Source organism: Borostomias antarcticus, assembly GCF_949987555.1.
Source record: "Borostomias antarcticus genome assembly, chromosome: 21".
NCBI classification, from domain to species: Eukaryota; Metazoa; Chordata; class Actinopteri; order Stomiiformes; family Stomiidae; genus Borostomias; species Borostomias antarcticus.
In genome coordinates this window covers 18,218,832-18,245,139 of record NC_140254.1, presented here as the reverse complement: position 1 = coordinate 18,245,139, position 26,308 = coordinate 18,218,832, and the positions used below count along the sequence as shown (strand labels likewise).

Here is a 26,308-nt window from a genome sequence, read left to right as displayed (position 1 = left end):
TGTAAAAAAATCTCAAAGTGCTAATCTTCTGTCAACTACACTATGAATCCATGCTGTTTTGGACATGCAAAGGGTTGTTTTCATTGGTTTTCCGGGGTGGTGCATTCACACCTCCACTGGCCCTCTGGCCTCCCTCTGGCCTCCCTCTGGCCTCCCTCTGGCCTGGAGCCTCCTCTTAATCTCTATCTGTCTGTCCCTCATCCTCTTTCTCTCTGTCAGTCTTTCTCTTCATGCGAGTCTCTTTCTCTCTGTCTCTATCAGTATCTCTCTCTCTCTCTCTCTCTCTCAATCTTTCTTTCTTTCTCACTCACTCACTTTTGTTCCCACTGTCCCACATCTTCCCTCTCTCTCTCTCTCTCCCTCTCTCTCTCCCTCTCTCTGCATGTGGCTCCAGTATGTGGATGTGGGAGGAAAGGTGTGAACAGCCTTGAGAACGTTCACTTGAGCCGCTCCCATGAAATGAACTACTGGGCAGACGCTTAAAGGACAATGCTCGTTTTTGACAAACTGGACCTTATTTACGACATATTATAAGACGTTTGACTCACCGAGATCACTTTGGTGTAGTTCGGAGGCATGTAGAAGAAATTTAAAATCCAGCGCGAGCCAGTATATCCATGTAATGGCGGTGGTGGGGGCACTGAGAATGCAGTTTCTAAAAATCTATTTTCTGCCGCGAAACAGTTGTTTTCATCAATCTGTCTTGATGAATCGCTAGTTGTGCTTACATAGAGAGCATAGGCCTGTTGTTGTATTTCACATGCCTCTGTAATATGATCTTTAGAAACGTCTTTAGACACAAAATAGCTTCCTCACTTGCTCCAGCACACATGCGCACAGCGTGCTGGAGCAACGATTGCGCGCTGTGCGCATTAGTGCTGGAGCAAGTGAGGAAGCTATTTTGTTTCGAAAGACGTTTCTAAAGATCATGGCATGTGAAAACCACAACAGTTATGCTCTATGTAAGCACAACTAGCGATTCATCAAGACAGATGCTTTGAGCGCTTACCGTGTCAGTTTGCTCCTTGTACTGCCTTCACATAACACAATACATCATGGGTAGAGTGGGCGGAGGGAGTGAGACACAATAGAATTGGGGGAGGGGGTGATGCATTGATATATTTTATCATGGCTTTGTGACTGTCAATAAACACTTGAAAACTCGTTCTTAGTATAGAGCTTGAAACTAGGAGGAGGACCTCAGCGTTCTAGACGTCGCACGAACTTGAATCAGTTCAGCCAGATATATTTTATAAACACTTGAAAACCACATGTAATATTTTGTACGTCAATCGGCACAGGTCCGAGAAACACCAAGAAACACGGAGAGGCAGCTTTTAGTTTCTATGCCCCCAACCTCTGGAACACCCTACCGGAGTGCCTAAGAAGGGCCGAAACAACAGAGGTCTTCAAGCAAGACCTCAAGACGTACCTTTTCGACCTAGCCTACAAGGATAAATACATTGGTATTTATCCTGCTATGCACTGTATGTATATCAAGTAGTGTACAGAAGCTGGTTACCCTGAAACAGGCTTGTTCTGTTCTGTCAGCTGTGTTGCTTCAATGGCTCAGTGTGCTACTAACCGTTTTCTGCCTCCCCTAGTGCCTCTCTCTCTCCCTCCTATCCTCTAACCAGGTCCAGTGTCAGCTGTGAGCTGTGGATGTCGTAGTATTTAGTACACACACACACACACACACACACACACACACACACACACACACACACACACACACACACACGTACACACAGACACACATCAGTCCACATCCGGCTTAGGCCTGGACCTGATGCTCTTAGCCTTTCTTGCTCTGAAAATGTAACTTAATGTAGTTTATTGTTCTTTAAATGTTCTTAGCCATTAGACAAATATATTCCAGGAGCTTGCCCCAGGTTGACTGTTTCAATATGTGTGTGGTCTGTATGGCTCTATGTGCTACTAACCCTGTTCTGCCTTCCCTCTCCCTAGTGCCTCTCTCTCTCCCTCCTATCTTCTTACCAGGTCCAGTGGATGCCCCACTGTCACCAGCAGACCTCCCGGAGTCCGATAGACACCCCCGTGTCTGCTGTGGATGTCGTAGCATGTCCGTAGAATGTCCTCTCTCCTATGATGCTTTTTAGCCTCTCTTACTCTGAAATGTAATTTAATGTAATGTATTGCTTTATAAATGTTCGTAGAAGGTAGACAAACATACTCCTGGAGCTTGCTCGATCGCCTTGTTGAGAGGGGTCAGGGAATAATTTTTACAGCTCACTTATCTGGCCCCCGGGTGATTACTGTTTTTTGCTTCCCTCTGGAATATGTAGAGAGTGGGTCGTATGCCCACCTCCCTTGTTCTCTGTAAAGTGCATTGTGTTGCCTCTGGGTATTAAATGCTCTATACAAATAAAGCTTTGATTGATTGATTTGATTAATCAATTACATAGGTAGCCTCCACGTTTATTGATGTATTCTATTGATGCACAGTGTATGTATGATGGATGTACTCTTTTAGTGTTATGCATTTGTTGTTTGGTGCAAAACATCTCTCCTTGTTTTACAAGCTTATGTTATTTGTACACTGTTCCTGTCTTAAAAATGAAGAATTCATTCATTCATTCACTGCGACGGCAAGCCCGCCCGGACACCCTGGACGGGCCACCTTCGACCTGAGCCCTTCCTAGCTGACCCCGGTCACACCGCCCTGACCTCTCTCTTCAAAGTCATTTTCAACTTTCAATCTGAGACGGTTCAGGTTTCAGCGAGCGGGGGTAGGGTCCGCCCAGGGGCGGTGGCGGGAATTACACCAGCAGGGTGCTTTTATTCAGTCTTTACTCAGACCAGAGTCATCTTTTTAACTTTATTTCAGGGTGATAGACCGATTAAAAAAAAACATGCATTATAGCACATACCTGTATATGCATAAAAGTAATCTTGTGTTCAAAACATGAGTGATTAACCAGAAAAATATAGGTGACTTCAATAGGAAAGGAAAAGGTTGCCTCAACAAACCAAACAGAGAAAACGTGTGTGAAACATATGCTACCAAACAGATTACTCTCTCTCTGTCTGAGATTATAGAGTATTTTATGTAATCCTAATCTGATTTCAATCTGGTAATCCCCTTTGCAGATGTTATCTCTACCTCTGCGGTGGTATCCCTTTTTTGTCAACAATAGAGGATGATGTCAGGGCTAAAAGGAGATATTGTCATCAAAGTGTAAAATGAAGAAGAAGACATATGGTGCCTATTGAAAAAAAAAAAACATAAACCCCTTTCAAAATCTACTCTTTTAATAAAAAATGTGTGTGGAAATAAATAAATAAATAATCCCTGAGTTAATACTTGGTGGAAGCACCTATGACAGCACAGCAATTACAGTTGTGTCTATTGTGATAGATGTCATCAAAATGGTAAATTAACTGCACTTATATAGCACTTTTATCCAAAGCGCTTTACAATGGCCTCTCATTCACACATTTACACACCCATTCACACACGAATGGCGGCAACTGCCATGCAAGGTGCTACCCTGCTCATTGGGTGCAATTTGGGGTTCAGTTTCTTGACCAAGGACATGTGGACAAGAGGAGCCAAGCGTCGAACCGCCAACCCTACAATCATTGGACGACCCACTCTACCTCCTGAGCCACACCGACCCAAGAATGTGATCTGATCTGATAAAAGAGAGAATATATGCCTTGATCGGAAACGTTTGATATTCATCGTGATTGAAATCCTGATTTAAATGTGGTGTGTGTGTGGGGGTGGGTGTTTGAGAGCGAGAGAGGGAGAGACCCTGTCTGAGGACCTTTTTTATCTGCAACCTCCTTTGTTCACATGGTAATATTAACTCGATCAAATGCTGTTCCTTTACAAAGTATAATTCCTTGTGTACTTTACTCACACACACACACACACACACACACACACACACACACACACACACACACACACACACACACACACACACACACACACACACACACACACACTTCAAACCCTGCACAGTACACGGCTCAGTTTGCTTCTGCCTACAGGATCCTCTCTCATTTGTCGCACACTTGTACATTGTGTGCACATGGTTTACTTTTGTACATTCTGAGGGGTTCACATTAACCAGTATTATTAGGTTCAATTTCTGTTGTAATATACATAGAATAGAACGTTTATTCGCCATGTGTAATAAATACAGGTACAGGTACATTGGAATTCTTGTAAACGCTCTCATCAGTGCTAATCAGTTCCTCATTCCAGTCCTAGGTACTTAGCTAGACATTTAAAGGTTATCAAACTGGCAATTTAGTATACTATCCCTCATCTATCAGTCTATCAGTATCATTCGCATCTACTTATCTCATTCCGATAATGGATGACTATGTCTGTCCATGATGTAGGCAGTGCAATTAAATAATGTTCAATTATACAGTTGTGCCTATAGTGTTCAATTGTTCGAGTGTTGTCAGGTGTTGGTTCAAGTTGGTTCATTGTATAGACAAGGTGCAAGGTCCTCAAAGTGTCAAGTGATCAGTTGTTGGTTTGGGGGTGGTAGGCAAGTGTTTGTGTGCTCATGCCCCATCTCCACAGGCACCTCAGAAAGTAGAGGCATTGTTGTGCCTTTTTTAGGATGGCCTCCGTGTTGTGTGTCCAGGTCAGGCCATTAGAGATCTGCACCCTAGGAATTTTAAATGGCTCACCCTCTCCACTTCCTCCCCGTTGATAACGATGAGGGGTGTGGGGGGTGGGGGGCTTTTTCCTCCTCTCCTGAAGTCCACAATCATCTCCTTTGTCTTGCTAGTGTTCAGGGTCGGGTTGTTGTCTTGGCATCATGTTACCAGGTCTGACACCTCCTGGAGGAAGTCTGATTCAGATGAGTCATTGGGGGAGGTCAGGCCTATCACAGTGGTTTCTTCCGCAAATTTGATGATTGGATTGCTGCTGTGCTTGGCTGAGCAGTCGTGGGTGTACAGTGAGAACAGCCTGGGGCTCAGGCAGCAGCCTTGCAGGACTCCCGTGCTGATGTTCAGTGTGGATGGTTCAGTTTCGGGACCAGGTTGATGAGGCGTATGGTGTTAAAGACAGAACTGTAGTCAATGAATAGCATCTTGACTTAGGTGTTTTTCTTGTGGGTACTGCCACTATTGTAGTCATCTTGAAGCATGTGGGAACACCCTGCTGTGACAGTGATGTGTTGAAGATGTCCGTGAAGACAGGAGCCAGCTGTGTGGCACACAGAAGGACTCGTAACACCTCAGATAGTTGTAGGACCGTGTTTTCAGGTTCCCTGAGGTCCTTGGCTGGTGTGCTCGTGTTCAGTGCATGGAACCTCGCATAGAAGGTGCTTGTCTGGGAGCTCTTTGTCAGCTGCGCTGATGTCTGCAGGCCTCACTTTGTTGTTGGTGATGGTCTGTAGGCCCTACATACTGTAATAAACACTTCAGGATTTCAGTGATAAGAGCAGAGTATGAGAGACACGTGTCTATCGGCATTAGAGGATGGAAACTTTTGAATATTATTTGAATACAGGTAAATGCCACTCAACACCGGCTGATGCAAATGGGTCCAGGTGTATGCAGAATATGTCCATCTAATGGTCCAGCTATAGGACAATAAGACAGGCAATAAGACAGGAATATACAAAGGTAGCCTAATAGGCATTTCTACAATAGACAGCTAGTGCAAAGATGAATTAATCTCAGTGGATAGGCTTGCAGTAGAATGACTGAATGAGGTGAGGTGTGTGTGTTTGTGTGTGTGTGGGGGGGGGGGGGGAGATCATTAGATGAATGCAAAACAATATACACAGCGACTGTGCAGATCCATGCATACAGCCCCCATAGGTTACTTCCCTAAAACCCTGCTCGTGTCCGTTGTCTTGCTGTTACCAAGAATGGATTCACTTCCTGGTGAATGAAATGAGGCGTTGCCAGGGAGAGAGCTTCCCTGGCAACGACTTCCCCTGCAGGCCAACTCATCATGTGAACAGGGCCCGCACAGGGGGCTCTGATGACTCAGAGAAGAGAGGAAGAGAGAAGAGAGGGAGAGGAAGAGGAAGGGAGAGAGAGATGGAGGGAGAGACTAAACATGAGGGGAGAGAGAGACAGAGAACAAGTGAAAGAAAGTAAGAAAGAAATAAGGGGAATGTGTGTGTGTGTGTGTGTGTGTGTGAGAGAGAGAGAGAGAGAGAGAGAGAGAGAGAGAGAGAGAGAGAGAGAGAGAGAGAAGAGAGAGATCCAAGGATCCATGGATCAAGTGGCGTGGCCAAATGAGTCCTATCCATTTGTCAGGTCTCTGTCCTCAGAAAGCACAAAGGCAGCCGTGTGTGCCTGCTGCTCTCCTTAGATCATTAACTACTCAGCTGTGGTCACTTTAAGAATGTCCCATCAAAAGTAGGCTATTTTGGGCTATAAGCTGGAGTCAAGGTCGTGCAAAATATATTATGCACTTACACATAATAGGCCTGGACACACACAAACACATGATTGACTATTCTATTTTTAGATAGGCTACTGCACCACGAACATCACATTGCCTAAACATAAACCGATAATGCTGCCCTCCCCATCTTCAAACATTACTGTAGGCCCCCTCAAAACTGATCTCAAGTCAGCATGATGAGAAGTCGTGCTAGTGCTCTTACTGAATGAATCATGTGGTTATGGCAGCAACGCATGCGCAATTTGAGAGACGTCGCCGAGAGAGGAGGAGAGGTGTCCGTAGGAGACAGAACGGCCCTTTCCAGCGATTAGCAAAGGGAGATTTCGCGTCATGTCAGTGTTGGAAATCGACAAATAATTGTTTTATAGTAGAGGGAGTAGCCGAGAACGATCTACATTGACGCATTTAGGTGGTTATTCAGAGATTTCCACGCTGTATCACGTGGTTAGGTGTGGGCCAATCGAAGCTCAGTTTAACTTCCTGAAAGTGTGTCCTTTGTTCTGGATTTCACCAAGATATCAACAAACTACGATCGATTCTTGTTTTTTAATAGCAACATATGGGCGATGGGATCCAAATATAAGGACTGACTTTCTTATTTGGACACAGTTGTGTATTTTTCTTGGGAGGCGTTTGTGGCAACTTTCGGTAAACATTGCGACTAGGGCTTATTTCATCACATGACTCCCCCTCCCCCACTTCGATCCCATGAATGGGAGAAGAAGTCGGACATGTTTTAGAGAAATGTGTTGAAAAAAAGTGTCGTGTTGGAAGACAAGAAGATTATTGAAGGAAAGTTTCGCAGCTCATGGATTTACACATCGATTTTTTTTATTTTTAAATATTGATTCCAATAATTTGATTTCAGGCCTACTATTGGAATTTATTTAGAAACTATGTTTTTCATTTTTATTTTATATTATATATTTTTTTCCAATTATCTTTATAATTCATTGTCGTTTTTCTGATTCAAAAGCTTGTCAATGTTTGATACTTGTCAGTATTTATTGAAAGACTACAAATTCGAGTGACATTGCAGGGAACTTGTAACCTTGTGGTGTGGGGGATGGGTGTGTTAGGTAACCAGCAGTGTGGTGAACTGTGTTTGGGCCTTGTCGAAAATGGGCTTATTTCTGTTCTAAATCCTATATATTTTTAGTCTGTTTCCGTGTATATTCAGTTGTTAAAACAAATTATCCAATTGTTTCAGTATTGTAGTTACAAGGCTTTCTTGAAACAGTAATAGTGGCATATTGTTTTGGGTGTGGTGCTTTGTGGAATTCGATTACAGATTTAGTTTTGTAATTAGATGGAGTTTATTTTCATTTGAGCAGTTTAGTAGACCGGCTATCTTTTAAGGGGATTGCTTGCAATTACAGCAGCATACGATAAGGAGAAAAACTGCTGTGTCATTCAGTGGAGGGCAATTCCTTGGCCATTTTGGCCTAGGATCTGAATTGGTTCTTTCCCTCCTTGCTTGTCCACTTGTGTTTTTAAAAGCTGTAGACTGCTTCGAAATATTTCATATTTATATAGTTATGTTCAATTCGCAGTAGAATACACGCGTGTGATTTTGGTCTGAAAGTGTGCTGTTCACCGTGTGCGCCCTCTTCAGAGCGCCATCGCTCTTTGAGGAGCAGCAACCTCGACGGAAAGCGCATTAACGTGGATTGTATTTGCTGTGTGCGTTCATTGCTACCCTAATTAGTGGCATGTGTTATATTTAACCTAGGGAATAATTTGATTTCAATGCAGTCTCGTTGCGTTTCAAGATGGCGTTCTTGTTGCACTTTGGAGAGACCGAAATGCGGATTCTCTCTCTTCAAGGGAAGTCATGTGCGTGCATGGTGGAGTCAGGTTTCAGCGTCTGGCGACGGATAGATACGCGTGACCGGGCCGAATAACCAATGGCTTTTCTCTCTGTTTACAGTGAAAGCCCGAGTTAGAATTTCATTGACCAATCCACGTCGTTGCTTTGCCCACGTTGACGTAATGTAGCAGGGCTGGCCAAGCGGCTTGCTCGAAACCGTCTGATCTCGTTGAGTGTTTTGTGAGGCAAACGGTACTCTCGATCGGTTTTGTTGTGTAACTCGATGAATTCCGGGTGTGAGAGGTTAAATTAAGTTTTAGTTTGCGCGGCATATGTAGGCTATTATGCAGTCGCTCCAGACGTGAGTCTACTAGGGGTGTGGCAGCTTGTGGCGGACGTGTTGACTAGCCAATAGGAGCTGCGTGGGCGTAGTCGTCTTAACCTACTCTATCCAATCCAGTCAATGGTTGGTCTATAAAGTATCGGGTGTAGCCAAGTTTCGCCATTTCGCTGAAGCGGTGAGTAGTGTGGAGCGGTGGAGACTGAAGGATACCGGAGGACGAGTCGGAACCTGAATAACTGAATAGCTTACAATCACAATCCGGATCCATCCCGATGGAGACGGCTTTAAACCCGCCCCTTGACAGGTACCGATGGGTAAACATGACCTAGGCCTTGTGATCTGATGCAATATTTAGTGCATCATATTTAGTGTTTTCCATAAAATGGATGTTATCGCGCACCGATCCCACTGCCGTTCGGGTACTCCGGGTGTAGGTTGAAAAGACGCTTGGAGATGCGTTGTTTCTGGGACAGCCGTGGGGATATTCACTACTGTGGCGAAATAGGGTTGCCTGGTTGTCTATTCGCAGGCTATGTTTATATATGGATACTTGTTTAGAAAATGTCGTTGCCCGCTCGTTCATATTTTACTAGCTTCGCCGGCGCCATTTTCCTCCTTCCCTCTAGTAACGTTAGTTCAGTGTTTTGCCGTTGTAGCTAGCTGGCTGGTGTTAGCTAGCCTAGCGTCTCCATAGTGAACCGTACCGCAGTCATGTCGGGCTCGTTGGCTCCTGGTGTATTTTTAACCCTCTTGGTCGTTCTGCTCACCGGTCATCAGCACACAGGCAGTCACTCGGACAGAATGGCCCGCTTGTTTTTTTTGCATTTAGCCTAGTTTTGCTAAATCGGCTAACGATAGCTGAGGAAGTGTTGTGCATGTCTTGGAGGCAGAGACAGCCCCGGTTTGGGTGTGCATGGTCACTAGCTAGCTAGGTAGCTGTGGTGGGATTCAACGTTACCGGGCGGATCAGTGCCGGTGTCGGTGGACAGTCTGGGGTCTGGTTGTTTGTTGTAGCCATGTGTGCCCTGTTAGGGGTCGGTGACGGCACAGTTTTTTGTTAGTAAGTCGAGTTAAACAAGTTGCTACTTACTGCAGTTGCTTTCTCGATCAAGACGATGTTGTTTTCAGGGCGACGTGGTCGCCGGTCACCCCGGGGGGTGTAGGGGCAGGGCAGCATGCTGGCTGGTAACCCCGGGGAGAGTAGGGGCAGGGCAGCATGCTGGCTGGTAACCCCGGGGAGGGTAGGGGCAGGGCAGCATGCTGGCTGGGAAGTTTCCGTGAGTTGCTGGGTAACCGGAGTGGTTTGTCTCCCAGTTCACCTGTGCCCCAATAACACCACACCAGTCTGGTTCAGAGCATGGATTAACACCATCCACTGAGTTGTTGTTGGGGTAGATTTGTTTCTCGGAGTTTCTTGCACAAGTTTCTAGGACCAGAGTGGTCTGATGGAACACGGACAGTTTACAATTTAGTCATATGAAACAATCACAAGTATTTGATGGTTCGTTTTTGAGTTTAGAAATCCTAACCTTAAACTTCTCTACCGTTTTCAGGGGTGGAACTTATATCTAAATAATTATATAGGTTATATTTTCATTCATGTAGAATATTTTTCTTTTTAAATATTGTAGTTTGTAGCTTGTCATATTTTTGTATATTTGAAAGTTTTACTTACAATAAAGTACACTCAAATGTCAAATGTTTCCATACTTGTGTCATTGAAGTTTTAATGTATGATTCAGATCCGGCGTTATTTTTGATATATTCAATTCAGTAGCTAATCTGTAATGCGTGTCTTTGTCCATGAGCACTGGGACCTGTAAGAAAGTGGTCTGGGTTATAATAGAAGGTAAAACTACATGGTAATATCAGTTGGAAGTAGTCACATGTATTCTTTTATTAGATGCTGTACTCCACAGAGGATGAGAACCCATGCATCACATTTATATAACAGCAACATGCATTTATTGACCATAGCCCGACATAGGGGTGCAGACTTTTCACCTTTAGGTGAAAATAGCCGTTTTTAAATCCAAAATAGGTCATTTGTTTGATGTGTATGTATGGGTTTGCATGTGTGTCACCTTTTTCACCTGTGATCGGTTTACCCCTCTGCCGACAAGCATGGCGACTTCATATTGAACCTTGGAGCAGCCAGTGACACTATATCTATCTGGATCATGTATGATTATGATCCTTGTTAGTGGGTTCTCTTAGCTGTTCCCAGAATTCCTACTGGGCCTCTGGGATTCAGCCTGTGTCAGGTTTTCTTCCCAGTATTATGTCAATAGGGCGACTTGACATGGAGTTCATGGTGTTATTTTGGTCAGTGTGTCAGAGCCACGCACCAGTGCACTGCAAAGGTTTGTAACAGATGTGTATCACACACACCAGTCTTGTCCTGAAAACGCTTGTTATCGTTATCCTCGACTCCACTGACGGTAGATTTGAAAGTATTTGATAGGATAAAGTAGGAAGGTTGTAAATTCCGCCTTGCCTGTCGGGGAGTACAGTCGGCCATGCTGCTTACTCCCATCCTAATCCTCTCAAATCCTCTAGGAGTACAGCCTGGCGTTCGATTAAAAACCAGCCCGCTGTCTTATCTATGTATCATCACTGGATCCACTCTTTCTCACAATGGACTGTATCCTTGGCGGGACTCTTCCTGGCTCTGTTCCAGGCACTGCCTTGACTGTGCCTATTGTAGCTGTTGTGAGTAGGGGCTGGTTACCATGGTAATACCAGCCTACCGTCCAATGGAACGGAACTGATAGCTCCGTTGCCTTGGCGACGCAAGAGAAAGTGGGCAGTAAAACTCGACCCACAATGCCTCTTAGGGGTACATTTTGAACAGACTATAGTAACTTGCAGAAAAAGGAAGTGATGTCTGGTACAGCAGTGAAGAGTATATACAGATGATCGAAACCTTGCACTGCATCTAGTGAAACTCAGCCAGAGGTGGGGCTACCAGGGGAACTAAACCACGAGTCAGACGCTCATCGTAATCCTCCACTGGTCCCTTAAATATGAAGTGTGCAGTTTCAATTTCATACATGATGTAGTTTGGTTTGTTTGTTTGGTCATACATGATTTGATGGATTATATATGTAGGTCAAACACGTATTTCTACTTCCCTGTACTTCTTTATGAGGGTGAACAAGTGCACACTTCAGGAAAAAGGGTAGAGATTTAGGACACAGACACAACTATTCATCAGCATATTGTCGGGCTGGTGTGATGCAATAACCTGGTTCAAACTCTACTGGGTTCCCGCCTCTCATAACTATTCATGGCGTATTCTAAGAAGCTCATTGGCCGGCAGCCAGTCACTTGTAGAGTGGAATTTACATATTCTAGCCCAAGGCCAGCAACGAGAAGGCCAGCAACCACACCCGGATACAGCTCATAGACATAGCAGAGCAGTCAGTCACTGCTCCATCCAGGAAGTGTGCATCATAGATGGATCATATTTATGATCTGTGTGTGTTTGATGTACTGTGCTGTGGCTCACCCTCTGGGTTCTGGGAGTGCTGACTAGTCGGCTGCAACTGTTTAACTGAAACGGTAACTCATTCTAGGGGGAGGAGGAGGAGGAGGGGGGTGGGTGGTGTGGATGACTTGGATCTTCTCTGTCACTAACCAGGAGCCATTGTTGTAGCCAAGTTCATAAGTGAGGTAGGTAATAGGTTGACCAATACAGGTAGCGCTGTTTGTAATGTTCAACCTCCTCCTCTCCCCTCCTCTCTTCTCCTCCCTCCCCCCCCTCCAACAGCTCCATGGGCGGGGTCGACATGGGCATGTCGGGCGTCGTCATGGCGATGGAGCACGGCCCCCCGGGGCCCGGGAAGAGGATCAGGAAGCCGTCTCTGCTCTTCGAGGGCTTCGAGAGCCCCGCCATGCTGCCCCACGGCCTCAACCCCCAGCAGGGGCCCCCCCTGCCCCCCGTCAGAGACCCCAGCCGCCCGGGCCGGGTCACCAACCAGCTGCAGTTCCTCCAGAAAGCGCTCCTCAAGTCCCTGTGGAGGCACCACTTCGCCTGGCCCTTCCACGAGCCGGTGGACGCCTCCAAACTCAACCTGCCGGTGAGTGTCCGCAGAAATGTGTGTGTGTGTCGGGCTGGGTAAAAGAAAAAATCATGATGATTCATGAATCCCAAAATCGGTCTTTTATTTAATGAATAAATGAAGGAATGAATAGTTCATTAATTCATTCAGTGATTCATTCATTCATTTTTGGAAATCGGTATTGATACCCAGCCCTAGTATTGATGTGTTGCATAACTTGGCAGTCATGTAATGAAATATATATATATATTTTTTTAAATAACACTAACCGAATCGATATTGAATCGAATCAAATCCTGATAATCGATTCTGAACCTTGTGAATTCGAAATCTTGAAATTCGAATCGATACCCAGCCCTATGCGCGTGTGCGCCGGTGCAGCATGTTATGAGTAAAAACCCTTATCTTGCTCTCCATCCCTCCCTCTGCCTCCATACCCGTCCTCCAGGACTATCACAAGATCATCAAGCAGCCCATGGACATGGGCACCATCAAGAAGCGCCTGGAGAACAACTTCTACCGCAGCGCCAGCGAGTGCATGCAGGACTTTAACACCATGTTCACCAACTGCTACATCTACAACAAGGTGTGTGTGTGTGTGTGTGTGTGTGTGTGAAAGAGACACAAGTTGTGTCGGTCAGACACATTGTACTCCGTTCCACCAGTAGGGTCTTCCCTGGCTAATGACAAGTTGAAGTGTGTGAACCCCGTCTGTCGGTGGTGGTTATTGAGCCCTGGCTGTGTGCCCCCCCCCCCCCAGCCCACCGATGACATCGTGCTGATGGCCCAGTCCCTGGAGAAGGCCTTCCTGCAGAAGGTAGCCCAGATGCCCCAGGAGGAGATAGAGCTGCCCCCTCCGCCACCCCGGGGCAAACCGGGCAAGCCTGCCAAGGGCCGCAGGGGAGCAGGTGAGACCAGTTTATTGATTAATCAATCCACCGATCAAATGTCTTTCAGATCTTCATGATCCGCTGGGGGGGTTATGGGACAAGGGATTCATTTGTTCCTGAAGAAGCCTAACTCATCTCCCTCCCCCCTCCTCCCCCAGTGTCAGGTGGTATAACCACGGCCCACCAGGTACCGGCCGTGTCTCAGTCGGCCTACTCCCCCCCGACCCCCGAGACCCCGGACTCCCTCCTCTCCACCCCCCCCCAGACCCTCCTGGCTAAGAGCCTGCCCCCCGGCGCCCTCAGCGGCCCCCCCATGCTGGGCCTGCCCCCCACACAGCCCACCGCCAAGGTACCGACGCTGACCAGACACTGTGTTTATGCGACACCGCACGTCTGTCTCACAAGGCATCATACATGTGCACACATGTTTAGTCCAGCAATGGAAAGTTTGTCGATAGAGTGCAGTGTTTAATATAGAATTTACAGCCATTTTAAAAGAGGACATAGACATATTTAGACAGATATTCGGCGACTAACAAGACTTCTGTGTCTGCGTGTGTCTCCTCCCCCGCTCAGAAAAAAGGCGTGAAGCGGAAAGCCGACACCACCACGCCCACCACCATGTCCATGCCCATCACCATGGGCGTGGGGGGCATCGGCCTGGGCATGGGGTCGGGCCACGACTCCCCCCTCACCCTCACCTCGCTGGGCGTGGACCGCGGGCACAGCCCCGCCCTGGGCCTGGGCATGGGGGGCCTGGGGATGGCCATGGGCGCCATGGGGATGGCCATGGGGCGGGGCGGGGGCGCGAAGGCGCCGGCGGGCAGGCGGGGGGTGAGCGGTCGGCCCATCAAGGCCCCAAAGAAGGACCTGCCGGACACGATGGTCGCCGCGCCGGCCAGACGCAGCAAGCTGGGGCCCCAGCTGAGGTACTGCAACGGCGTCCTGAAGGAGCTGCTGTCCAAGAAGCACGCCGCCTACGCCTGGCCCTTCTACAAGCCCGTCGACGCCTCCTCGCTCGGCCTCCACGACTACCACGACATCATCAAGCAGCCCATGGACCTCAGCACCATCAAGGTGGGCTGACCGGTTCAGATCAGACCCATGTTCCGCCACCACCCCCCTCTCATTCACTTTTTTCAGAGATCTGAGTCCCGAGTCCGGAATGGGGGCGGGCGACGGATGGAAAAGAACCTTCTAGAATGAGCTGTAGCTGAAGTGTGTTTGTTGTGTCGCAGAGGAAGATGGACACCAGGGAGTACCGGGAGGCGCAGCAGTTCTCAGCCGACGTCAGACTCATGTTCTCCAACTGCTACAAGTACAACCCGCCGGACCACGACGTGGTAGCCATGGCACGCAAGCTACAGGTACGGCCGTCGGCAGCAGAGGCGCGTCGGGGGGGGCGGGGCTCTCCTCTCCTGTGTTCTCCCTGACGGCTTCTGGCTTTGGACCGCCACGCCGTCCGTGTGGGATGTGAAGCGCGCTGGTCTGATAACGGCCGCTCGTCTCCGGTCTCTTCCAGGACGTGTTCGAGTTCTGCTTCGCCAAAATGCCGGACGAGCCGACGGCGGCCTCCGCCCCCCGGGGCGGCCGCTCCTCCTCTTCCTCCTCCTCCTCATCTTCCTCCTCCTCCTCGTCGGAGAGCGAGCCCAGCAGCGAAAGCGAGGAGAGCGAGAGCAGCCCCAGCTCGGACAGCGAGGAGGAGCGAGCCAATCGGCTGGCGGAGCTGCAGGAACAGGTGTGTACCCAGGTAGCCTGAGTTCACACGGCGCGCGCACGCACACACACACACACACGCATGCCACCTATCGCACACAACTTCACTTGTTTTCTCAACACACTACATATACAACATACCCTTCCATTATTATCTCTATTGCTGATCTTATGCTTGTGCAATAAGCTGATCTCTCTCTCTGCTCCTCTCTCTCTCTGCTCCTCTCTCTCCCTGCTCCTCTCTCTCCCTCCCCCCTCCTTGGTCCTCCAGCTCAAGGCTGTCCACGAGCAGCTGGCAGCCCTCTCCCAGGCTCCCATCGTCAAACCCAAGAAGAAGAAGGACAAGAAGGACAAGAAGAAGAAGAAGAAGCCCGAGAAGCACCGCCGGCCGCCGATAGAGGAGGAGGCGGTGCCTCTCCGGCCGCCCAAAGCGCCCAAGACGCCCAAGGCGCCCAAAACGGCTAAAGTCACCAAGACGTCGAAAACCAAGAGCAGCAAGGGAGCAGGTGGCTCCGCGCCAGGCAAGAGGGGCCCCGGCAGGAAGAACAACAAGAGCAAGTGAGTAGCGCCCCCCCCCCCCCCCCCCTACTGGCCACTGGTGGAGCTGCTTCAGCGTTGTGTATCATCCAGCCCCCTCCCTGACTGTATCATCCGGCCCCCTCCCTGACCTCCCTGACTGTATCATCCGGCCCCCTCCCTGACTGTATCATCCGGCCCCCTCCCTGACTGTATCATCCGGCCCCCTCCCTGACTGTATCATCCAGCCCCCTCCCTGACTGTATCATCCAGCCCCCTCCCTGACTGTATCATCCAGCCCCCTCCCTGACTGTATCATCCGGCCCCCTCCCTGACTGTATCATCCGGCCCCCTCCCTGACTGTATATCATCCGGCCCCCTCCCTGACTGTATCATCCGGCCCCCTCCCTGACTGTATCATCCGGCCCCCTCCCTGACTGTATCATCCGGCCCCCTCCCTGACTGTTCTATGGTCTCATAGATGTGGATGTAAACACCCAAGGAGTAAGGCTGTGTGTCCACCAACGAGCTGTGTGTAGCTGAACAGCGCCGAGCTTACAGCTGCGTCGAGCACACTAGAGCCAGAGTTTAGAGCTGGCTAGCCTACCGATGTTTTACAGCTACGAGTGTCGTGTTTTCGCAGACTGCAGATTAACCAGCCAAGTTAAGATGGCTAGCTAATGTTAGCTAGCGCTAACGTTCGCCGTCTCGGCGGTTTTGCCACAAAACCGACCGTTGTCATTGTCAGAACAGCCGTTTACAGCCTGCGCTCTAGCCCAAAAAGTTCTACTTTTTTTCAACTGAAAAAAAAGCCTAGATCTCACGGCGCCGTAGCGCCAAAAAGCGCTTGGAAACGCAGCTCTCGTCTCTATAGCGCCCTAGAGCTCATTACCCGTTGTAAACAACGAGAAAACAGCGGCGGCTCTAAAACACAGCTCCCCGGTGGACACGCACCCTAAAGGTCATAACGTCTCCCCGCCAGGTCTAAGAAGTCCCAGGGCATGATGCTCAGCATGCAGGGTCACGGCGTGACGCCGGCCTCCATGCTGCCCCACTACGACTCGGAGGAGGAGGAGGAGGTGTCCCCCATGTCCTACGACGAGAAGCGGCAGCTCAGCCTGGACATCAACCGGCTCCCTGGGGAGAAGCTCGGCCGCGTCGTCCACATCATCCAGGTAGGAGAACGGCCGGATCCCGCCTGAGCTCTTTCGTGCGTTTTGATGAATCCGTATTAACATCGGCGTTTCTTTCCTTCCTTCTTCCAGGCTCGGGAGCCCTCGCTGAGAGACACAAACCCGGAGGAGATCGAGATCGACTTTGAGACCCTGAAGCCGTCGACGCTGCGGGAGCTGGAGAGATACGTCATGACCTGTCTGAGGAAGAAACCTCGCAAGCCCTACGGTGAGACAGGACCAGAGAAAGAGAGAGAATCAGAGAGAGGTAGATACTGAGAGAGAGGTAGAGAAGGGTAGAGAGAGATGTGGGTCAGGCTTAACTGAGATCCTCATCATATAGGTAACTGGCCCATATAAGACCCTGTGTATCTCATATAAGACCCTGTGTATCTCATATAAGACCCTGTGCATCTCACTGCCAACATGGTAAAATCAGGCCTCCCACATAATATATTCAACTAGTGGGTGAATGCAGACTTAAGCTCAGAAATATCTCACTGAGAGCGCTGGGCTGGTTTTTCCCAGAGGCATCGTAGCGCTACGTTCATCGTAAGCTACGGCGTTCATCATAGCGCTACGATGCCTCTGGGAAACTCAGCCCTGGCCTGTTGCCTGTTCCCTACCTTTAGACCGTTCAGGACACGGTACGAGTACTGCTATTAGTACTACTCCTTCATTTCAATGGGGAGTCAGTGAGACAAGTCTCTTATTCAAGAGAGCCCAGGGCTGAGTTTCCCAGAGGCATCGTAGCGCTATGATGAACGCCGTAGCTTACGATGAACGTAGCGCTACGATGCCTCAGGGGAAACTCAGCCCAGGGTGCTAGCGAGCCAGTGATGCATCCTCTCACCCACCTGGCGGTGTTGCGTGCGCTGAGCCCTGTGTTGTCCGGCGCTTGTCCTGCAGGGAAGAAGGGCGGAGCAGGGAAGTCCCGGGAGGAGCTCGCGCTGGAGAAACAGCTGGAGCTGGAGAGAAGGCTGCTGGACGTCTCCGGACAGCTGAACTCTGGCAAGAAACCCGCCAAAACCAAACGTAAGAGGCGCGCATACTGACTCACACACACACACACACACACACACACACGTATGTTATCCGGTGTGTGTGTGTGTGTGATGGTGGCCTGTATATAACCCTGTGTGTGTGTGTGTGATGGTCTGTATATAACCCTGTGTGTGTGTGTGTGTGTGTGTGTGTGATGGTGGTGTGTATGTAACCCTGTGTGTGTGTGTGTGTGTGTGTGTGTGTGTGTGTGTGTGTGTAACGGTGGTCTGTATATAACCCTGTGTGTGTGATGGTGGTGTGTATGTAACCCTGTGTGTGTGTGTGTGTGTGTGTGTGTGTGTGATGGTGGTGGTGGGGGTGTGTATGTTAACCCTGTGTGTGTGATGGTGGTGTGTATGTAACCCTGTGTGTGTGTGTGTGTGTGTGTGTGTGTGTGTGTGTGTGTGTGTGTGTGTGATGGTGGTATGTATGTAGCCCTGTGTGTGTGTGTTGTGTGATGGTGGTGTGTATGTAACCCTGTGTGTGTGTGTGTGTGTGTGTGTGTGTGTGTATGTGTGTGTATGTGTGTGTGTGTGTGTGTGTGATGGTCTGTATATAACCGTGTGTGTGTGTGTGTGTGTGTGATGGTGGTGGTGTGTATGTAACCCTGTGTGTGTGTGTGTGTGTGTGTGTGTGATGGTGGTGTGTATGTAACCCTGTGTGTGTGATGGTGGTGTGTGTGTGTAACCCTGTGTGTGTGTGTGTGTGTGTGTGTGTGTGTGTGTGTGATGGTGGTGTGTATGTAACCCTGTGTGTGTGATGGTGGTGTGTGTGTGTAACCCTGTGTGTGTGTGTGTGTGTGTGTGTGTGTGTGTGTGTGTGTGATGGTGGTGTGTGTGTAACCCTGTGTATGTGTGTGTGTGTGTGTGTGATGGTGGTGTGTATGTAACCCTGTGTGTGTGTGATGGTGGTGTGTATGTAACCCTGTGTGTGTGTGTGTGTGTGTGTGTGTGTGTGTGTGTGTGTGTGTGTGTGTGTGTGTGTGTGTGATGGTGGTGTGTGTGTAACCCTGTGTGTGTGTGTGTGTGTGTGTGTATGTGTGTGTGGTGGTGTGTATGTAACCCTGTGTGTGTGTGTGTGTGTGTGATGGTGGTGTGTGTGTAACCCTGTGTGTGTGTGTGTGTGTGGTGGTGTGTGTGTAACCCTGTGTGTGTCCTGGTGTGTGTGTAACCCTGTGTGTGTCCTGGTGTGTGTGTAACCCTGTGTGTGTCCTGGTGTGTGTGTAACCCTGTGTGTGTCCTGGTGTGTGTGTAACCCTGTGTGTGTCCTGTCCTGTGTTCCAGCAGAGAAGCCCAGTGCAGCGGAACCTCACACCGCCGCCGCCTCCCGCCTCAGCGCCAGCAGCTCCAGCTCCGACTCCTCCTCCTCCTCCTCTTCCTCCTCCTCCTCTGACACCAGTGACTCTGACTAGGGCCCAACGCTGAGGGGGGGGGACCAGACCCCCACCGCTAGACCCACAGGGGGGCCAGAGCTGCGCTCAGTGGGCAGAACCGGGGCCGGAACCCTGACGGACAAGACTGGGTTCTCCCGCCGGGTTCCTTGTGTTCCGCGTGTTCCGTGCACCCCGAGTCCCTGGGAGCACGGATGCTCTGAATGACTCTGTAGAACCAGAAGGGACGCACAAGCGGGGATGCTGTTGAACCAGGCACAGGAAGAGGGGGGGGGGGGGTGCATGGTATCACCGCTACACAGACTACAGAAAGAGAGGGGGGGGGGGGGGGGCTACAGGGTTCTGGATCCAGTGTCTCGTCTTCCTCCTGGGATCATCTCAACTTGCTGTGTCCTTCTCCCTCATGCTGTGTAAATACGGTGTACAGATAATATAAATATCTATTTTTCTTTTATAAAGAAGCATTTTAAGGAATCCCCTAATTGTGGGGAAGTAGAAAAGGTGTGGACAGAATGTCTTGTTTTTTTTTTCCTCTTTGCTTGTTTTTTTATTAGGGGGTTAACAGGTGTGTGTGTGTGTGTGTGTGTCTGCGTGTGTGTGTGTACGTGCACATGGGTGTGTGTATGTTTGTGCGCATGGATTCCCATCGCGAATGCAGCCTTGCTCATTTGATGCTGATATTAAGGTCATAGATCATGTTAAAAAAGCACCGTGGTGAGGTTCGGTCAGTTGGAGTATAAAATGCACACATTGCATGGACTGAGCTAGAACCGACGGGACTGTGTCTGTCTGCACGACGCGTCCTCTGATCGGTGAAGACATCACATCTGTACAACATTTTTCTCTCCTTCAGTCTGTTTAGGGACTGCTCAGTCTTGGGTGACTGGAGGTTCATAGGGAGTGGCGCCACCTGCTGGTAGATGTTGGGATGCACTACTATACAACTGTTAAATGTTCTCTGGCCATGGAACAGTCATGTGACGTGTGCGTTGGTTTAACAAGTGAACCGCTCATTTTTCGGAGTGTTCTTTGGCCGCACCCCCTCAGTCGTACATTTAGTGTTTTCCAACGTACATTTGTGTTGCTTTCTCCATGTGATCGATCTGCCAATAAACCCGTGAGCACACCTCAATTCACCTGTGCCCAAAACACAAACCGATTCCTGGTTACTCCCTTGTCTCCTTTCCTCGTCACCTTTCCTCCTCTCCTCTACATCTCCATGTGTCCCAGGATAGTTGGAAGTCTACAGACGCTAGATACAATCATCTACATGCAGTGCACATAGGCTCCTAAACTATTGACATCCATCTGGTTGTACTTAAGTTACACACATTTTGGAGTCTTCGTGGTGTTTGTAGTCCATTTGATTTGGTGTCCCGAGTGCCCCTCACATCTTAACGGCAACATTGTTAACATGCATGCGGGGGCACAGAACAGCACTATTTCAAAACAACTTGGCCTTTTGACAATTTTGGCAGCTGGAATGTTTCAAACTGATCTTGGATAAATCAAGGTTTCTGAATAGGTTAGAGTGTCTCCTTTATTTAGAGGTACTCATTTTGTGATTTTATTTAAGTCATGCTTTTTAATCAGTTGAGCTGTCTTTGGGTGTTTTATGATTTAGTGTGTGAGGTTAGCTATTTATTTTGGTCGGGATTTGATCGAACATGAGGACCAAATCCCTAAGGCATTATGTGGTTATACTGTCATGGTCAAAGTCTTCTACTCAAAAACATGTACAGCTTAAGAAAAAAAGGTTCAACTGAAGTTATGTGCATATTCTACAATCGCACAACTTTGGAGCATGCTTTTCTTTATCACATTAAGATTTCTTGTTTTTTTGTCTCTTTACAGTCAAGGTTTTCGTATTTCCACCTTAACTTAAGTGGCAGTTTTTATCTTTTTCTTTTCTTTTCTGAAATAAAAATACTAAAGAACTGTCACAATCTTACTCGCAAGTGTGTCTGTATTACCTCTGACTTGACTGCGTTTGACAAATTGTACATGAATAAAAAGACAAAGCATACGTTAGCCTATTTGATTTAATTGGATTTATGTCCTTAGGTGGGCAAGAAGAACAAAGGTCAGTCTTGGGAATTTAAAGAATTTAAAAAATGTAATTTAAAATGTAAATGATAGTCTAGTACACATTTACATCTGGTACTACAGTAGATTTCACGCAATTCAAAGTATGAATGCCTAGAGGCTAGACATCGTCGACATCGTCATAAATATTGTCCTGTGGCGCCATCTAGCGGACAAACAGAAAACAACACAAACAGAAGAAACATGGCAGCCGCCACAAGACTCATATCAAGGTTGGCAGTTGTGACGGGTCAGTCTCCTTTTTCACCTCGTGAATTTGCTTTCAACCTAACCATGTCAAAGGTAGGCAGCTACATAGAATCGGTCTCTTGTCGAAGTTTTGGTCAAATATTTAGCGATTCTGTTCGACGGAGGAACTATATATCCGTACAGTAGCCAGCACCTCAAAATGGAGTTACGTTACAGTATATCCAAGCTGTTCTCGAGAACTTGCGATCAATTTTACATGGCGTCTAAAGTGAAATAGTCTCAACAAGACTATCAAATCTAGCAATGGGCTAATGTTTGCAACCAAGTCTTCATGGCAAAACCGTGCAGATTGTTATATTTTGCGGGTCAAAGCATGGCTCATATTAGGTTCTTATAGATAATTAAATACACAAATCAACAGAAGGGTTGATATGCACTCGGACACCTAGTTACTATTGCCACCTATCTATCAAGCATTTTGCAAAACACAGTAGTATGCCACTGCAGCCCTTCCTAGAGGTTCACCTCTCACCTAACCTACTTGCTTCTCTCATTCTGTCCAGGAGGGGGCAGTGGCATCGGACGGGCGGTTTGTCAGCGCCTTGCCTCTGAGGGTGCCACTGTGGTGGTTGCTGACATTAACGAGGAGTCGGCTAATCAGACCCTAGGTATCCTGACCCATGACCTCAGAGGCCAGGATCACATGGCGACCACCGTGGACGTGTCATCAAGGGAGAGTGTAGAGAAGCTGGTCACTAGCATACAGGTCTGAGAGGGACACACACACACACACACACACACAGGGCTGAAAATTAACACCTGCCACCGGCCAAATGCAGGTAAAATTTCCAATTGGCGACTAGATTTCGGAAGACTACTTGGCTGGTAGATTTTTTCATCTACAGTCCCCTTGGCAGGTGACTCACCGTGAGCCAAAAAGTTAATTTTCACCCCTGCAGACACACACACACACACACACACACACACACACACACACACACACACACACACACACACACACACTATTTCTATCTATCTCTCTCTCTGTCTCTCTTTCTCTCCACACACCCTCACCAGAGCTAACTGGATCCTGTCCCTTCCTGCAGTGCCGGTTCTTCCAGCCCCCGTCAGTGTGTGTCAACGCTGCCGGCATCACTCAAGATGACTTCCTGCTTAAGATGGAGGAGGCAGACTTTGACAAGGTCATACAGGTCAACCTCAAGGTAGCCCCTCCCACCTCTCATGGTACTGCTGTGGACATTTCGCAACGTTCATCTCACACTGCGCAGTCGGGCTGAGCAGGGGCAAACGTCCTTACCCACAATGCACCACTTGTTTCTCTCCTCCTCTCGCGTCCCAGGGTACCTTCCTCTTCACCCAGGCCGTGTCCAAGGCCCTGGTGGCCTGTGGAGCTCCCAAGGGTTCCATCATTACTGTGGGCAGCATTGTGGGCAAGGTGAGTCAAGCGGACATCTTTACTGATGGCAAGTCATACTACTACTACTGTACGAAGGGCAAGTTCCAAATCAAGTTCTCAGCACCTGTGGAAATATGAGTGGATCTGACAGGCCCGTGCTTTTGCTGTTGGTTAAAGTCGCACAGAAATGGACGTTTGAGATCATCTAACTTCCGTAGTTTGACGTATTTCCGACGCAAACAAGCTATGAGGGTGGGACATATGTTTAGAGGAATTTGATTGGAACATTGACAAGTGGACGGGTTTTAAGAACTTTAGACAGATTTGATAGAAGGATAGCGTTGATTGACGGGTGGATGTCGTGAGATTATTGGCCTAAAATCTAAGGTACCTGTTGTCGTCATTGCACGTGACCTACCGCTTTCCAGGAAGTAAGAAATTATATACTTTGATATAAGATTACAACAAAAGTAGAATTTTGTAATTTTTTTGGCATACATCGTTGAATAGGTGAACACTATGACCAATTATGTGAACCAAAATGGGACAGAATGCTTTTTTAATTTCAGTGCGACTTTAAGAACACCGACGTGTTGTTTTCTTGTGTGAGCATTATTTAGGTCAAAGCTCTCCCATTGTTGACTGTTGTTGTTGATCCTGTTGATCCTGTTGACCCTGCTCTCACAGTGCTGACCTGTTGACCCTGTCGTCCCTGTGTCTCGGCTTGCCTCCAGGTGGGTAATATCGGCCAGGTCAACTACTCTGCCTCTAAGGCCGGAGTGGAGGGGCTCACCAGGACTGCAGCCAAGGAGCTGAGCAGGTAGGACCGGTCTCACATGCCCCAACTTACACTCACTTCACAGGGAGAGAGAGAGGGAGAGGGGGAGGGGGAGGGAGAGAGAGAGAGAGAGAGAGTGGGAGGGAGGGAGGGAGTGGGAGAGGGAGAGGGAGAGAGAGAAAGAGGGAGAGAGAGAGGGAGAGGGAGAGGGAGAGAGAGAGAGAGATGGGGAGGAAAGGTGGGAAAGAGAACGAGAGATATATATATGCATTTGCCCCAACAGTTGGAGGAAAAGCTGCCTCCAGACAACAAAGTTTCCAGGCTGTTTCATAAGTTTCATACAGCTGTTGTGTGTGTGTGTGTGTGTGTGTGTGTGTGTGTGTGTGTGTGTGTGCGTGTGTGTGCATGTGTGCATGCGTGCGTGTGTGTGCTTGCGTGTGCGTGTGTAGGTTTGGGATCCGATGTAACTGTGTGTTACCAGGATTCATCACCACTCCCATGACTGACAAGGTCCCAGATAAAGTCATCAGTAAGGTAGGGTGGATTACTAACCCGGTTCTGGACTCGCGAGACATTGGAACATTGACAAGTGGACGGGTTTTAAGAACTTTAGACAGATTCGATAGAAGGATAGCGTTGATTGACGGGTGGATGTTGTGAGATTATTGGCCTAAAATCTAAGGTACCTGTTGTCGTCACGTGACCTACCGCTTTCCAGGAAGTAATAAATTAAATACTTTGATATAAGATTCGTCAAAAGTAGAATTTTGTAATTCTTTTGGCATACATTGTTGAATAGGCGAACACTATGATCAATTATGTGAACCAAAATGGGACAGAATGCTTTTTTCATTTCAGTGCGACTTTAAGCGCATAGCCTTGTTCAGGTTTAATCCAAAAGCAGTAGGCGTAGTCTTGTTACCGGCCATCGCCGGCATTCTAGCGACTGTTTCAACATGGAAAACCCCAGACGTTTGTTAGGCGGAGATCCTGAATGTCTGGTATCGTGAGACTAACCCATCCAGTCCACCCTGTACCTTCAGCAGGGCTAGGGTTAGGGTGTGTTAGGTTAAGGTTAGGGTGTGTATGCCTACTTGCATCATTGTATCTCTTATCTCTTTCTCTCTCTTGGCCTTTCTCTTTCTGTGTGTTCAGATAACCTCCATGGTGCCATTGGGAAGGATGGGTCATCCTGCAGGTGGGTCACTATTAACCCTTCCGATACGACCACGTCACCGGCAACATTTTAAAAATATCTAACAAATATTTAATAATATTATAAAAATATCTAACAAATCTAAAAAATTCCTCACTCCAACACTTGCTGAAAGCTGAGAAACTGCGCTTTCTAGTATTATAGGGAAAATCCAATTAATATTCAAAATGTTGTCACTGTACTTTCAGGGTTAAAAGGGTTTAGACAAACCCTCGTCTCTGTATAGATTGCAACTCTGATTGGGCACTCCTAAACCTAATCTTTCTCTCTCTCTTCTCTCTGTTTGCCTCTCTTTCTTTCTCTTTTCCTCTCTGTTTATCTGCCCCCCTCTCTCTCCCTCTCTCTCACCCCCCCCACACACTGTTTCTGTCTGTTTCTGCCCTTTCTCTCTCTCTCTCTCTCTCTCTCCTTCTCTCTCTCTGTTTCTCTGCCCTCTCTTTCTTTCTTTCTTTCTTTCTTTCTTTCTTTCTCTCTCTCTCTCTCTCTCTCTCTCTCTCTCACTCTCACTTTCTGTTTGTCTATCCCTCCCTCCCCACCTCTCTCTCTCTCTCTCTCTCTCTCTCTGTTCCTTAGAGGTTGCTGATGTGTGTGCCTTTCTGGCCTCTGATGACTCTCGCTACATCACTGGAATCAGTATAGAAGTTACAGGTGGGTTTGACTAGGAATGCCTTGATCAGGTTTGACCAGTAATGCCTTGAAAGAAGAGAAACCCATCAATCTTCAACAATATATTATGTGCTGTCTGTTTCTGTAGCACATACACACAACTTCCACAGCCTCGATGACCAAAATAATTAACCCTGCTTTATTTCAGGAGGACTTTTCATTGGCTGAGACAACTGTCCATTATCAAGTCCTTCATCCTGCAGACCAGTTAGAGGTTCCGGCTGTGACTTGTTCTTGAATTCAGAACCCAGAACCCTCCCACCCACCTGTGATCCATGGGGGGCCTGTCTGGGGGGCTGGGGGGTGGGTGGGGGTGAGAAGGGGCCTTTTAACTTCTTCTCATCCCTCCAGGGGACTGTTCTTGTAATTAATGACTTTAATTTGTGATTGATTGGTCATTACCTCATGGGAATCTAACTACTGTGTACAGTGTATATCTGTGTTTGTGTAAGAAATAAAATCATATATTTGTAACCCTGTGGCCCTAATGTCTTGCAGGTTACAAATCCTCTTGTATAATGTGTCTCTAAGCTAACCTAGATGTGAGTCTAGGTCAGAGAGGTGGAGAAAAAG

The 26,308-nt window shown here is 48.0% G+C and overlaps 2 protein-coding genes across 5 annotated transcripts; both read left to right on the top strand.

Moving 5' to 3' along the window:
- Positions 1-7,190: 7,190 nt before the first annotated feature.
- brd2a (bromodomain containing 2a) lies at positions 7,191-19,612 on the top strand. 4 transcript variants are annotated; one of them, XM_084455305.1, is made up of 13 exons: positions 7,191-8,875; positions 12,344-12,653; positions 13,084-13,221; positions 13,396-13,543; positions 13,684-13,874; positions 14,102-14,602; positions 14,764-14,892; positions 15,048-15,263; positions 15,513-15,799; positions 16,740-16,932; positions 17,023-17,158; positions 17,839-17,964; positions 19,260-19,612. In XM_084455305.1, exons 1-13 carry the CDS (start codon positions 8,844-8,846, stop codon positions 19,382-19,384), a joined length of 2,532 nt encoding a protein of 843 aa, XP_084311431.1. In that variant the 5' UTR covers positions 7,191-8,843; the 3' UTR covers positions 19,385-19,612. The 4 variants fall into 4 exon arrangements, with proteins under 4 accessions (XP_084311431.1, XP_084311430.1, XP_084311429.1 ...); XM_084455304.1 differs by having other exon boundaries at positions 19,257-19,612; XM_084455303.1 differs by having other exon boundaries at positions 15,048-15,275.
- Positions 19,613-21,652: 2,040 nt separating this feature from the next.
- Positions 21,653-26,002, top strand: hsd17b8 (hydroxysteroid (17-beta) dehydrogenase 8; the record flags this gene model as incomplete). The annotated part of the gene is made up of 9 exons (XM_084455320.1): positions 21,653-21,698; positions 22,222-22,424; positions 22,765-22,881; positions 23,019-23,114; positions 23,810-23,895; positions 24,303-24,387; positions 25,009-25,051; positions 25,643-25,717; positions 25,884-26,002. 9 exons carry the CDS (start codon positions 21,653-21,655, stop codon positions 25,901-25,903), a joined length of 771 nt encoding a protein of 256 aa, XP_084311446.1. The 3' UTR covers positions 25,904-26,002.
- Between the last annotated feature and the right edge of the window lie 306 nt (positions 26,003-26,308).

Coding starts and splice junctions, on each gene's coding strand:
- brd2a (XM_084455302.1), top strand. CDS start 8,844: ATGGAGACGGCTTTAAACCCGCCCCTTGACAG. Junction 15,276..15,512: donor AGGAACAGGTGTGTACCCAG/GTAGCCTGAGTT, acceptor TTGGTCCTCCAG/CTCAAGGCTGTCCACGAGCA. Junction 16,933..17,022: donor GCGTCGTCCACATCATCCAG/GTAGGAGAACGG, acceptor TCCTTCTTCCAG/GCTCGGGAGCCCTCGCTGAG.